This window comes from Priapulus caudatus, unplaced genomic scaffold (genome assembly GCF_000485595.1).
Source record: "Priapulus caudatus unplaced genomic scaffold, Priapulus_caudatus-5.0.1 Scaffold401, whole genome shotgun sequence".
Classification (NCBI taxonomy): domain Eukaryota; kingdom Metazoa; phylum Priapulida; class Priapulimorpha; order Priapulimorphida; family Priapulidae; genus Priapulus; species Priapulus caudatus.
In genome coordinates this window covers 158604-174273 of record NW_014577462.1, presented here as the reverse complement: position 1 = coordinate 174273, position 15670 = coordinate 158604, and the positions used below count along the sequence as shown (strand labels likewise).

General features: G+C 38.9%; 2 protein-coding genes across 2 annotated transcripts in view; one reads left to right on the top strand and one right to left on the bottom strand.

The window, feature by feature from the left end:
- LOC106809983 overlaps positions 1–2934 on the top strand; it is a 9827-nt gene extending 6893 nt beyond the window's left edge. Inside the window, exons 9-12 of the mRNA XM_014813231.1 lie at positions 301–383; positions 662–775; positions 995–1177; positions 1994–2934. Of these exons, the coding sequence (XP_014668717.1) occupies positions 301–383; positions 662–775; positions 995–1177; positions 1994–2091 (478 nt within the window). The 3' untranslated portion in view covers positions 2092–2934. The remainder of the gene's footprint in view (positions 1–300; positions 384–661; positions 776–994; positions 1178–1993) is intronic.
- Positions 2935–3106: 172 nt separating this feature from the next.
- Positions 3107–15670, bottom strand: part of LOC106809980 (delta(24)-sterol reductase-like) — a 14118-nt gene continuing 1554 nt past the window's right edge. The window contains exons 2-10 of the mRNA XM_014813219.1: positions 10681–10828; positions 10329–10442; positions 9929–10047; positions 9417–9563; positions 8929–9048; positions 8502–8642; positions 7584–7781; positions 6022–6200; positions 3107–4136 (exon numbers count right to left, since the gene is read on the bottom strand). Coding sequence (XP_014668705.1) covers positions 3983–4136; positions 6022–6200; positions 7584–7781; positions 8502–8642; positions 8929–9048; positions 9417–9563; positions 9929–10047; positions 10329–10442; positions 10681–10828 — 1320 coding nt within the window. The 3' untranslated portion in view covers positions 3107–3982. The remainder of the gene's footprint in view (positions 4137–6021; positions 6201–7583; positions 7782–8501; positions 8643–8928; positions 9049–9416; positions 9564–9928; positions 10048–10328; positions 10443–10680; positions 10829–15670) is intronic.

Here is a 15670-nt window from a genome sequence, read left to right as displayed (position 1 = left end):
CATCATGCCTCTTAAGGGTGTGATTATGGAGCGTGAAAAGACCCCCTATGGTGTCCTAGGGGAGTCATTAGTAGTCCTCCTGTACTTTTCAAATCTGAAAGCCTGTACGTGTGTGTTTACACAAGGCATGATGTTATTATTTGTTTAAATTTAATTCTCATTTTAACTCTTCCATTTCTCAATCTAACTTCATTCTAATCTATTTCTTGTGCTATCTATGATGTAATACATAAATTATTATAACATTGTTACAGTGTTTTCAGTAATTTAGTACTATGTCACGAAACTACTACATTTTAGGTACGATGTTAGCAACCTGGAAAAGAAAGTGACCAGTTTGGAAGAAACCATGATCACACATATGTCACCAATAAAACAAATAAGTAATTGACTTCTACCACTTTAACAAAGTCATTACTCATAGTAAACAAACTATTTTATCAGTAACAACAATGGTGCTAGCAAATCTGCAATAATTTAAATTAATGATTCCCTCGAGCACATGAACGAATTGGCAAATATGAATAAAAGGATTAGCTAAGCTAATGATCTTTAATTTAGTTTAATTTCTGTTGCTCATAAGCACACGCAATCTATGATTGTGAGCAAATAGATCAGGTCTGTTTTCTCGTTGATTTATGTGATGAATTTTTTGGGACAGGATACAGCCAGGAGCCGCGGCGTCTGCCGACGCGACATTCGAATTTTGCCGTGCTGGATAGCCAGCCACAGATTGTCGACACCTTGGAACACAGCTCCCCTATTAAACCAATACGTAAGTCGACTTATTGTAACGTCGCGACATTATCAGTTTCACGAGATCAGTGTAGTTGTTCTCGTTAAGTGCAACGATAATTTCTGCTCCAGGATATAGACGCGGTTAAATTATGCATAACAAGGCCGCTGATTGGTTAAACGGGCAAGAATTTTACCGTGGTTAAATTATTTCTGCCGCGGTAAAAACAATTTATCCTTGTCTGACCGTCTGCGGCAGGCTATACTGAGGAGCCGCGTCGCAGGCACGGCAGGAGCCGCGACGGTGGCGGCGGCCATCTTGCTCAGCTCAGCCCGGACACGAGCGAGTTTGACGTGAGCAGCAGCGATGTAGACGCGCTCAGTCTCGTGAGCTCTGACCTTGAGGGCGACCTTGTGCAGAACGGAGGACCTCGCATCGACGGTGAGGGAAGCCGGTAGATCGGGGAGCTTCGCTATCCGAGCTTATACGCAGTCAACGTATATCGTTGAGCGTGTGTGTCTGGCTGGGTGGGGTGGGGGAACATCGCTGAATACCATTGATCGTGTGTGGGGGTGGGGGAGGCTTATATGCATTCGACGAATATCGTTGAGCATGTGTGTGTGTGGGGGAGGGGCTCTTATATGCATTCAACGAATATCGTTGAATAATGTTGAGCGTGTGTGGTGTGTTTGTGTGTGGAGCTTATAATATGCATTCATCGAATATTGTTATGTACATTAATTTTCTTTTTTACTGGGAGGTTTTCTCGTCAACCGGTTTAATAAATATCATTAATGCTGAGGATTGCTCTCAGATTTAAGTTTTCGAAATTGAAAGTAATGCTTGTTGTTTTTAAATCCGTTTCTCTTGATTATATCCCATGATTACATTCCGAGGAAGTGGTGCGTGTTTTCTGTAGTCGGGGGATCTGCATTGCAATGTGTGATGCGTGCAGTATGTCTAAAACCAGCTGGCCCTATGTACAGTAACCAGCTAGCAGTGTCTAGTACGAAGTACCTGCTTCATTTACAGTCAACAACCTGTGCTGTGGTTGTCACATGTCAAGCTTGTCATGTGTATGTGAAGGTTACAGGTGAACGATCTCTCCTGCAGGTAAAACTAAACCTGTATAACGAATTAATAGCTAGTTTAAAATGACGTTGCCTTGCCACTGCTTGTCGAGAAACTCGTCTGTCTCAATAACTGGTTCGGCTGTCTAGGTTTTTGCATGTCTTTAAACCAAAATATTATTTCCAGATAACCAGATAGACATGGCAGAGTCGTCACTAGAAAGCTGCCCTACAACCAGTTATGCTACCTCATCTACTGGGTCTATAACTCCGGGGGAATTCTAGGTTCGTTTTATTAAGTATACATCCAAGAACAGTCACTATTGTCTGTACATCACGTGAAACCAGTTCTAGAGTTTTAGTAAAGAAACATGGAAAAAACCATGGTTGGAAATTCACACTATGATGTTTTTGTGTAGTGTTTTCAGGACCCAGAACTCGTATCAACAGGGTAGATAGAATTTGGTACTTCTCTTGTTGCTATAAGTAAATTCAGTCAAATTAGCTGTGATCTACAGGCAGTAATCTCAACATGTTGGAAGCATACCTCACCGCAGTTAGAAAAGTATGTAAAGAATGTGTACGAACACCCAGGCAAGTTGTAATTTTTTGCATATACAGGTGCTTGCTCTTTCATATGCTATCATTATAGAGTGAATGCAGCTAGTGCATTTAATATTAATTTCCCACAGCAATAATATCTCTTGATATAGCATGATATCAATGCATGTGCTATGTGTACAATATTTGTGCATGAGCCAACCATATTGCAGATTTCAAATATATCAACTTAAATGTAATATTGGTAAATAACTCTCTTCTCTAGCACAACGTTTCTAGTTGATACTCAGCAGCATTCATAGTTCAATAACAGCGATATAATTGATCTTATAATCAGATAAAACAAATAATATCTCGCTTGCAAAATATTTTTAAATAAAATCTCGCTACTTCTAAGTAATCTTAAAAAATTATGACAACAAGATTTGTTTTAGGTATACTGGTATCTTGCACTCAGTGGGTTTATTCAGATTAGATTCTTACTTAAAGCAAATGTCATATCGATTTGGCAAGTTATTACCATTTATTTAATAATATAATGAGAATTATTTTGTGCTGTTTGCTAAACACATTATTTTGTTCTGTGGTCTATTATACAGTATAATCTAGTTTAGTTTTAGTTTTTGTCATTTGTCAACATTTGCTCATTGGTTTTCCCAATTTCATAACACATGTAGATATTTATTGTTACTTGTTAGTATTTACTGTTTTGTTATATTTAAAATGATTTAAAAAAATGTTACTGCACGTTTTTGACATTTAATTGGTATTACAATTAGCATACATGTATATATCATGTAAAAGGGAATTACAGTTTGAAAGTCAACGAATTCATGATCGAGTTGTAAATAATGTGTGATGAACTACAATTAAATAAATACAGGCTTATTACTGGTTCATACTTTAACAAGCTTGTCGTCAATGAAAAATGAGCATTTCACCAGCTATAAATGATCGAATAATATCAAGAGTATATAAGCAGTCGTTTTACAATACAATTTTCATATATCAATATGGAGTAAGTACGGATGAATTTATCAACGTAATAGAGACATGTACTCATCGACTTGCTGATATTCACAGATACAAACTTGTTCGTATGCCCATTTGCACCTCAGACCACCTGAATAGTGAACAATTCACTATAACATTTTCTGTGCTTTACATATTTTTATAGGCAATCGCTGATCGTATTAAAATAAACTTGGACTCAAGAACAAATCCACTAAGAACGGACATATGCAACCAACTGTGTTCGTAAGTAGATGAGATACTGTGCTACCAATATATAGATTTGTGGTAGTGGTAACAACCATGTACAAATATTAGGAATATAGGAACACACGCATGCACACACACCAATGTTAGTGAGAATACTGAAGGTTAATACTGATACTGATTATTAACTATTTCTAAGCAATAGGTAGTGCAATGATGTCAGATATGACTTCATTTGACTTAGTAAGATGAGTTTTTCACAAAGCTGCTAAAGCAACATGGACATTCATGCAATATAAAAGATCTCTATATGGCAAAATACTGTAGTGCACGTACATGTTAACAGTCCAAGCACCATGGTAACATACGTGGTTAATCTCCCGGTGAACATGAAATATTACTCTCTGACCTTCTTATTGACCTTCCCGTATACTTGTGGGAATGCCTTCTCACAGTCAAGTTGCTTTCGCATCTTGTCATACAAGGTGTGATTAAACATACGTCTGAACTCTTCCTCCGTTTGGTAAGTATCGGCGTACAACATTTGATACCTACAAGACAAAATCAAGAGTCCATAATCGAACATTTTAGATCAAGAGTCCATACATAATAGATAATTTTCTATTGTGGGCTCTTGATAAAATTCTACATTTTACATGTTTCGTATCACACCGCAAGATTATACCCATAATAACAGCTTTCATAAAAAACACAAAGGAATATAAACTAAATAACATTAAAAAATAAATAAACAATAATGATAGAAAACATAAACTAGATGTGTTTGAAGGGTCACGTCTCATTGTGACCCAGACCTACTGCCACTATGCCGTTAGTATTCGGCTAGCTTATCTCTCAATTCCATTAAGATATAAAGACAGCGATTAACTTTTTTTTAAATGAAATAAGACTGCCATAATTTTACACGTAAAGCAAAGATAGTGATTGCTTGCTATCGGAATGCACCCGCACGCATAGTGTAACCCATATAGAAGAGAGAAGTCAGCTGAGCTCACGTTGCTAACCAATCTCCAGTAGAAGCTAGTTTGAACGAACCTCCACAGAAACAGACAGGCCCTGCTAATCTTAGTCCCACGCAGACAAATAAGAGTGCACATACGTGCGTGCGCTTAGAATGATACATCACTGCTTGAAGTAATCATTCAGAATGATTACTCCAAGGTCACTGCAAGCAAACATGCAGGCATACTATCTTTGTGACTTATGTCCTAGAATGATTACTCCAAGGTCACTGCAAGCAAACGTGCAGGCATACTATCTTTGTGACTTATGTCCTTTCAAGGTACCACGCTTCTACGCTCCTAATGTATCGTAAGGGGGTTTAATATGATCTAAGTTGATAAGAAGTTTATGCTGATAAGTATAAGGTCAGATATAAGCTAATAATCTGCTTTGAACACGTGTACGTGATCAAATAGACCTTGTCATGTTGGCAGAAATTTAGTCTGATCACGCGTGTACGCTTCTTATAATCTAGTGCCAAAAATAAAGGTGGAATCGTTCATAGGTACAAGGTCACATTTGTAGGTGCAGGGTCAAGTGCGTAAGGACCTCACACGTGGCACTATTGTTATTGCACTCTGCGTTGTCATAGTGATAGCTAAAACAAGTTATACGAACATGTTACAATGTAATATAAAGTAATGTAATGTAACATAACATTATATTTAAAAAAACATAACCTAATCCTAATGTAATGTATCATAATGTACAATTACGTAACATTACATAACAACATAATTCAACATAACACATTGTTTCACAGCTGTAAAATATACCACATTTTCATTGGTGCAAAACATGTCACATGCTATGAAACACGCTAATGTTGCCTGCTGAAATCAATGTTGCCCACTGAGTGCCGCTAGCGCCCATCATAAACACAGTGTCTTGCCACCAATGTGATACAAGAAACTCTGCATCTGCATTTTGAAATTTCCCGTCGAAGCTCATAAAACGTCTGTACTACAAGATTCCCTGCCAAACCCAATAACAATTTCCCTGGGAGATGTCACGAGCCGTGATTTGGTTATAGAGCACTGCATGCGTTGGTGCGCCACCATCAACTGAACGTGGCAGACTCTAATCTACCTCGAAAGTAAGACGATGGGACTTTCTCAGTCCACAAATCTCGCATGTGTCCCTCAAAACGACGCAAGAATTGTATCGTCAAACATAACACAATATAACTCAAGGTACCGCAACTTGACATGACACAACGCAACATGACACGACACGACACAACACAACACGACCGACACAACACAGAATGACACGACAAGACACAACAACACAACACAACACGACCGACACAACACTACACAGCACAACACGACCTGACACAACACAGAATGACACGACACGACAAGACACAGCACAACATGATGTGACGAGAGATCGTGGTGCGGCACGTACCCGTCCACGCTGCGCACGTATTCCTCAATGAGACGAGTCGTCGTCTCGGCATGATATTGCGGCGCTTTCGGCGCGCCGTACGCACCGATGTCGACGAACATCTCTTCCTTGCCACGTTTTGGCTGGATGAACCCAGGCGTGGTTTTCACCAGCATTGGGCACAGCCACAGTGGATAGAGCTACAGGGGGTGGTAACATGCACATATTATTATTTATATTATTTATAATTATTTATATTTATATTATTTATATAATTATTATTCATATTATTTATAATATTATTTATGTGATATGATGTTATTCATGTATTATGTGCTTATACTTATGTATACACAAATTTACTTATATCACAAATATATGCAATTTGTATATGTATACGTTTTGTCTATTCTTGTGTATTTACACAAGTATATATATATCTGTAGGATGTGCTTACAATGCAAGGATATTTTTGCAAAATCTCTCTAATCAGATCTAGGTATATATATAAATGAAAGTGTCAATGACACTATAGCTCACCATTATATACCATATCTCCCATTATATATTCTTGATAATTATATATGCGTAATTTTTTATGCGAAAATAAATGTTTCAGATCTGAAAGTCTGAAATCTGGGCAAGAGATGGCGCTACGCCTAAATGATCGCCATTTGGGTTTTCGATTATCGTGCAAAGAAAAACAATAAAATATTCCAGTCAAATTTACTGTAACGAAGAATCTAAAACACAATATTACACGTAGGTATGATTGTAGAGTTGTTAACCAGTTAGATTGACATTTTTCTGTTATTTTGGTCAAAGGTACAAGTGGGTAGTACGCAACCACAAGTTATCTTCTCGAATCTCGCATCTCGCTACACCCCCTAAATAACTGCAGCAAACACGCAGTTTAGAATGACTCAAAAGTAGGTTGACCTAATCTACCTAACTTGCATAATTTAAAAAAAATATCAAAACCTGTGTGCTCCAAAATAGGACATTGAAATCTCTCCCATAGGTGTAACATCTGTATGCAATTTGAAACATGTGGGTCAAACGGTTCTTGAGTATCGTTGACCGTAGGAATGATGCATAGTGAAATTGGCAATCTACCTAATTTGCATAATTTAAAAAAAATATCAAAACCCCTGTGCTATGTTTTGGGGCCAGTCCTTATTCATTCACATACCAAAAATGAACAAAATCCGTTGAACCTGAACTGGCTTATGGCCATTTCCAGTTTTGCTAAAAAGTGGGTGTGGCTCGAAAGTAGGTCAACTGGCGTGCTCCAAAATAGGACGTTCACATCTCTCCCATAGGAGTAACAACTGGATGCAATTTAAAACATGTGGGTCAAACGGTTCTCAAGTTATCGTTGACCGTAGCCAAATATTGATGGACGGACGGACAGACGGACGGACGGACGTACAACGCCACATGGCAATAGCTCATCTTGACGATGTCAAGGTGAGCTAAAAATAGGTGCTTCAAATAAAAAAAATCGATGCCAAACTTTTTTTCTTGACGCCACGTAGCAAGTATTATCTGTAAGTGAATTCCGTACGCATGCACTCGCCTACCTGTGTTTCAGCCTCAAAAATATCGAGACTTTCATTCAGCTTATTGATTGGAACCAGCATGTCCTGAATCATCTGGCGTTCCTCGTACAGCCTCTTCACAGCCTCAAGCTGTGTCAGCTTTATCAGGGAAATTTTCGGTGGAACCATCCAACCAAACAACCATCGGAACACCGGGTGGTTTCCAAAAGAAATTATGTCCTATGCAAAACAATCGGAGAGCATATAGATTCATCGCAATGGAGATAAACTTCAGATATTATTATCCAGTATGTGTACATTCATAGCAGTAAATATTTATGCAAAGATAATGAGCCAAATCCATCTATTTCCATTAGATTATTATCTTTGTGTGCATGCACGCAGTGGCGTAGCCAGGATTTTTTAACAGAGGGGGGGGCAAAAACAGCAAACTGTGCAAAATAGTGGATGACTTAATATTTTAATGGTTCCTCCGCCACCCTCTCCACACCCTATGCTCTCCCACCTCGATCAGCTCAGCTCTGCAATTTTGTTATGGGCGACATTTTTGTTCGTTGTTCTCTGCTTCCAAGATAAGTAATCAACTGTTCAGTGGCGGATCCAGGATTCCAAGGAGGGGGTGAAAAACAGGTGTGGGATATGGGGGCCCTCCACCAGAAAATTTTGAAAATGTAGATCCCAGAAGATGTATTTGAGGCACTTTTGAGTACATGTACAGCCTTCATTCTGACTACGACAATTCTCTTTTTAGTGGAACAATTCTTTTCTTATTTTTTTTAATTTTCAGATCAACGGGGGGCCATGGCCCCCTTTGCCCCCCCCCCCTAACTACACCACTGCATGGACGTGAATACACGTAGAAGTATGCATAGAACTGTGATGCTGAACGAAGCTAACAACTGGCTTTAAGAAATAATAAGGATTGCATAAGTTGCATACTTGTAGCGACCAGAATAAACTACGCGTGTGTCTGTGGTAGTAATCCCTCAGTGGAATGTACTCTGAACTGCCTCCACGGCTAAGAAATGTTTCAACATGCTTGTAGAACCATGGTTTCCAGTGGCGACTTAGGACGTTAACCTGTAACAGCAAAAACCTATGACTGCTTGAGAAAGGATTTCAAATTTTAGCTCAAATTCACGCTATTTTATATGGCTATTAAATGGGTAATGTTACTAAAGAATGAATAACACGTGATTACCCGACTGTAGAATCCTTTGAAAAGTATTAATGACCTACTGAATCATAATTGGACCATCCAGAGTATCATAAAGATACTTAAAAGTTAATAAAAGTTTATACTTAAACTTGACTGCCATGACAGGTCAAAAAGAAAAATATAAGTTCCTGATCAAACATGTCATACCTTCTCTGGTTCACACGTGTCAGTCATGTTTGCTGTCATGACTACACCATGGTCATTGCCAAACACTATACACTCAACAAACTCGTTTTTTTCTGGCCTAGCTGCTGCCTCAGTAAAGGTCTAAAGAATAGCAAACAATAGTTCAATTACAATAACAATCTTCACTTATCTCACACATATATACATGTATGTGATTCAGCAAGGTGATATATAGTTTTATTAATATTTGTTTTTAACTTATTATGCCAATATGAGTTATAAATAACATTTTAATATCATTTATATTTATTTACATTAATTTAAATTTATTTTGTAACTCATTAACTTGTAAGACGTGTAAACGGTACAGTAAGTCAGAAGTGCAAAAACGTTCCTGCGTTTCACATACAGCCAACTACACAGATGTGCCTCTGATATATACAACTCATGTGTATCTAAGTTCTAACATGGTGGGTGTTTATGGAATAAGCCTTCAATGTTATACATACCGTGACCATGCTCTCCCTGGTGTAGGTTGGTATGTAGTCGAGTTTAACGTACTTCTTGGCAGGCACAATCTGCAGCTCTGCAGCCACCAGAAGCCCTAGGGTACCGTATGACCATGGCACAGCATGAAACAAATCTGGATTCTCATCCTGAATTGAAAGTAATCAAAGATCGGGTTTCATTTTTAAACACATTGTCAACACGGTTTCTTAAAGAATATACCAGTAAACTATATTTTAATTTTAATTTTCATAAGTCTCAGGTAGGCCTTACTAAAAAACAAAATTGTACGAGAAAAAAGTCATTTGTGCATCTTCTTTCATGGCCTTTCCCTCTTGCAAATGCTCTTCCTTCCCCTTCTTTTCCCTCTCGCCTGTATGCTCTCTAGGTACCTTTTGATTAAATAACTGTTATGCACTTGATGCATCTCTACAGTAAGTGATCACTAATGTAAATTACCAAATATACTAAACTCTCTGTTGGCTACTTATTATTTATTCGTTATGTTTATTACCTCCGAACACCGTATTAGACTTCCATCTGCCAACACTAACTCATAAGCAACGCATGTTTCCTGGAAAAGCCCATATTTGTGGGACGACGTTTCAATTCCACACCCCATTATTAGACCACCTGTGTAATACAAAAAAATACCGGCTAGAACGATACACTTTAATGCAAATGTGTGCATAAATGACCACAACTGCATTATATATTTATAAGCATATATATACACAGTGGGCATTCATTACATAATGGGATTGAGACCCACTTTACATAAGATCTCAGTGTGACTCTAGTTTACTACCCACTAGTTGCATAATGGTTACATAAGAGGCTTGGCACATCATAGCTGCAGATTAAGCCAGCAATATAGAAATAATCTTGACAACATGCTCTCAGCCATCTCTCACCAACAGTAAGGTCATCTAACTCTGGTAAAACAGGCAAGGTCCAGCCCAGTTTACTTAAGGTGGCAGTGATTTGACCCATGCTGACCAATGGCTCAACTCGCACCAGCCTTTTTTCTAGCAAAAAACAAACGTCAATATAAAATTATGAATTCACCATATATATTATAAATTTAATAGCAATACCTAATCCACATCACCTGCATAAACTGCACTATATAACTCGAATATTCGACTAACATAGTACATATACATAAATAACACATTTTCTTGGCAATGCCTCTGCAAAAGTGAACTTCGAAATGATCACAACAAACTTTCATAATTTCACAAGCACATAATTTGCTTTGAATACCTGCATCTACGGAGAGAATATCAACTAGGTTGACACTGATTTTTCTCATTGTCCGTTTGTACTTTCCACGCCTAAATGAAACTGTCGCCCAACCAGGGCGCGCTGTACACATCTGAGTATCAGCACCATCGTTTATCCACTTTCGCACCTACAAACACAAATTCCTTGGATGTTAGATAGGGCAGTGCAAAGATGTTCAGTTCCGACTGAAGATCATGCAAGAATGGCTTAAGATAATACATTGCAGTACAACTGAGACTACAACCCAGCTGTGATTAATTAGATCAGAAGTGTATCATATAGAGATCACAGCCAAGTACTCACTAAAAAGTACTGCAACATTCCCAGCTCTTCTATAATTCCTCTAGTGTCTCATTCGAAGTAAATGAATACCACTCTGAGGTCCGCAGCATCGTGTGCAGTAAAGTTAGACTTACGCATACCCTGCGGCAACTGTACGCGGGCTATAGTCCTAGAGCTACATTTAACCTAGCTATTAGCTACATTAACTATAGGAGGTGTACAACAGTAAGCCTCCGCAATTGTTCACCGTTGCACTATTTCGTCTCTAGAAAAGGCCTTTTTTGGCATTTTTTCCCGCTGAAATTCGGCACTAGATTGCAATAATTTGCATTATGCACGCAAGTTAGATGCCTCGTGGACGTCTAGAAAGCACTAGAAGTAAAATTGGTCTTGTTGTGTACTCGTGACATTCCGTCAGGTGGTGTAGCCGCAGCGACCGGCTGGTGATTTTTGTGTATGAAATGTGTTCAGACAACTTTGCAGAAATTCGCATCATATAGCTGGCAAAAGTTTCGAGCGGAGCATGGAGCATGAATCTGTAGTTATTTAACATAAATAAAGTGTATGTTTTGTAAGTGCAGTAACAGTGTGAGTATTTTTAATTAAATTCTGTTCGATGCTTATTTAGGCCTGTAGCCTATGGACGCCCTCTACTGTTCTTCAACACCTATAGCCATGTGAAGAGCCTGTAGAGCCTATAACCATGTGAAGAACCTATAGAGCCTATATATAGTCAGGTGAAGAGCCCTGTGGCAGAGCGGAGGGCTATAGTTCTAGAGCTACATTTAACGGAAATTTGTTGGCTGTGCAAATAAGGCCCACAATATATATAGTTTTGCCTGTATCTTACACAGCTGCTATATATATATATGTGGCACAAGGCAGCTGCTTGCAAATTTGTGCTCTACAAGTGCTTGGGCCTAAACATACCCGGCCGTCAGTGTTATCACAGTCTCATGCTGGTGCGGGGTGCACTGCTGGGCGCGGTGAATAACACTCCGAATCTATGCATGGTCTAAGCGCAGGGATTCTTAACCTGTGGTCCATGGACCACTTTGGGGTCCGTGAACCAGGCACATAAAAATGATTTTGTTTATGTGCTTATGTGTTTTTTTTCTGGAGAGGGGTCTATAGTAGCTTTCACCAGATTCTCAAAGGAGTCCATGACTCAAAAGAGATTAAGAACCACTGGTCTAGGGGGCTTATATAGGCCCTAGTTGGCAACTTAGCAGCTATTATGGAGAAAAGTATACTGATTATAATTACTCCGAGTTCAGGTAGTGGTATACCAATAAGCTATGGTCATGATAGCATGCCTATCATGATACATATGTACAAGTATGAGTGAGGAAAAAACAGAGAGAAAATTAAGTAAGATAAAATGAGGGATGAGAAAGGAAGAGAGACAGAGGCACATCATATTATCAAGAGCGTATAAAGAAGGGTTCTTCATTATTCTTCTTTATACGCTCTTGATATTATTTATATATGGAAATGGGGAGATGAAGTGGGTGAGAGAGAGAGAGAGAGAGAGAGAGAGAGAGAGAGAGAGAGAGAGAGAGAGAGAGAGAGAGAGGGGGGGGGGTAGGTGAAAATAAGGAAAAAGGTTGAACATAAGGAGAGAAGGAAGAAGAGAAAGAATGAAAGAGGATGACAAAGAGCAGCTCAGAGATAGAGAGGGGGAGAGGGGCAGAGACACAAGGAAGGAGGGGATAGATGGGGAGAGAAAAAGAGAGAAAGAGAGAAAGAGAGGGGAAGGAAGGTAGGATGAGTGAAAGAGAATCGTAGTGGCAGGCAGATAGATAGAATTAAATGATGAGCCGACCGATTTATGTGGCACGGCTGTCGTTACTAAAGGTATATTATACAGTCGGGTATATACTAATATAGCCGGCAGCGATTATCTTGACGGCTGCGGGAGGGATCCTTTCGATTTCCTAAATGGGCAGTTTTTTTTAATTTTCAAGGGTTATTACAGTAAAAAGGGTTAAGGGTTAGGGTTAGGAACTGGGGCTTAGGTAATCGAAGAAGTGCTGGTGCGGCATGATAGGACAGCGTATATTATATACATATTATAATCATATTCGCTCATAGTCATAGTATAGCTGAAGGGGTTTGTCCGGGTACTGCGGAAGTACTGGGTAAGGTGGTGAGGTACGGAAGTACTGGTAGTATCTAATATGCGAACCAAGTATCGCATCTAAAGAGTCTAGGGAGTGCCTACCGCTACTCTAACCGGGCCAACATATAGAGAGTTAGCAGGGTAAGTTATTACGGAACCGTACCAGGGTTAGTCCGGAGTACAAGTGGGGAATAGACGTATGCTATTGGCTAGTATATGCTATCTAATGAGGTGTGTGAGATATAATGTATATTTATGCTAATCCATGACAAGTTTTCTTGAGTTATAACTAATCTATGCGTAAACTAATCCGGGTGGCTAACTATAAGTCTCGATAGCGCACGTACGTCCAAGTTTATATCAATGCGTTTGTACTGCAGTAATCTCTGCTGTGTGTTTATGGCGCACTAGACAGTTTAAAAACGAATCCAGTTTTCTAAGGTAAACAGAAGTCTACACGACATGGCAGCAGAACAAACACAACACACATCGGTGATTGATATCAACATGTTCAATAAGGCCTTGTCACAATCCTCGGTAGAGTGAGTAAGGGGTATTCGCTATGGTGTATATACGATGAGTCGTCGCAACCCCAGTCTAGTCGTCTACTGTTTACAAGACTCGTATCGTGTGTCAGTTGTGAGAGTGAGACTAGTAACTTCAATAAACTGTAGCGAGAGATGGTGAGGCAATATTGGAACCCGGAATTGGACGGTGGGCCTCCAGCGAACACATTAGTTATAAATAGTTTATAGTAATGTAGTATATGATAATTTTATTCATATTTTTTTATTTATAATTATATTTATTGTTCATAATATGATTCATTTATCAGGAGTCTTGATAGACTACTGATATTTGGATATAGTTAGCATATAATACATTATTTATTGCCCTATATCGGCGTATATAGGCGTCAATTGGCAGGGTAGGAGGGATAGATGGTAATATATTATTAAATTTAATTTAGTCGGCAGTCCGCCACAATCATCGCCTATGGATACAATTGTAATGTAGCTATAGATGTAAGACTATGGGCTCGAACGTCGGTTAGAGTTGCATGCCAGATAATTTTGGCGTCTATACGTTACATGGTCGGAGCGGGCCGGAGGGCACGTGTATGGTAAACCGATTTTAATATTCTTTGTCGAGCCATCAGCCTGGGTTCCGTCTAGCAATGTACATAAAATGGGGTCGAACCGTCGTCAACGTTGACTAAGATATTTTCTCGGCGTCTATACGTTAAACTTTTGGGTTTTTTCCGTAAAAAGCTACCTGCGTTTGTATCCTTTGTTTGATTGGCGGTATTTTTAAGTGTGTTTATTTGCTTAGTATTATTTATAATGGATTTTTTCTTTGTGACTCCTGTTTTGAGTTGTTGAGAATCAGCTTGAATTTGCGTCTCTGAAAAGTGTGGAAGTTGGTGTGAAGGAGGATGATTCGGTTTCGTCGGAAGTATCGCATTGGTAGCAATGGCAAAAATGTGCTAAATTTGGGAGGAAATTGTTATTTGATGATATTTGGCATTCAAGAAGGAAATGTGTTTTGGGAAATATGTGATTAAGTGTAGTGATACTACAATTGAGTTAGGCCAGTGGCTTTCTATTTTCCATTTTGTACTGGTGGTATAATTTCTGTAATCTTTGTTAGGGAGGGCATGCAGTCAATGTGGTTGTAGACGGGGCTGCTGTGAGTTATCACAAGACCAGCAGGAGCGTGATTGATTGCAGTTCTGCTTTATGATATAAAAGAATGGGAACAGATGGTGTTATTTATAGTTTGTCTGCGCGGTGAACGATGCCGTGATGTGGTTAAGCGACGGTTGTGATTTATAGTAACGATTCACTTTATATTAGTATGCTGTTAGCATTTAGTAGATATGTGCCGTGATTGCGAGAATGAACGAGTTATTACGTTTTTATTCTGCGAACGTGTTTAGTGTAGCTAATATATAGCGTAAGACGTTGGTGGTTCGGAGGTAGAAGGAAACCGGTGTTGTTATTATGTATTCGTGGTTTTGAGTTTTTAATTTCCTGCTTCGTCAATGATTTCTTTCAGGTAAGTTTAATTGTAAATATTGATATTGATAAGAATGAAAGTAATTCGTGGCAGACCGTATTTGTATAGGCATTATAGTTTGAATGCGCAAGCCCAACGTTTTTTGTTTTTTGGTATTAATAGGTGTTATTAACAGCTGCTGTGATTTTACGTGAAGTCGTCGTTGTTATACTGAACGATACAGATGATACAAGTATTTAAGCAGATTATTAGTAAATCATGTTGAAATAGAAAGGCTGAGTGCACAACATTTAGGTATTACGGTTATGGTGGGAGTTAACGCTATAGGTGACCCCCCCGGGTAGCGCGCGTGCACGCAGCATACGAGCATAAACACCACACAGTAAGCACACCACCACGCGAACAAGCAGAGCCGGGCAGAACGGCCACAACACAAAATGTTATAACAGGATAAAATTCCAGTAAAATAAATATTATAAGATATTGGTATGTTTAAGTTATCGTCGAGATTATGTTATGTTCACGTAAAGCGGTAACTACGGGAAG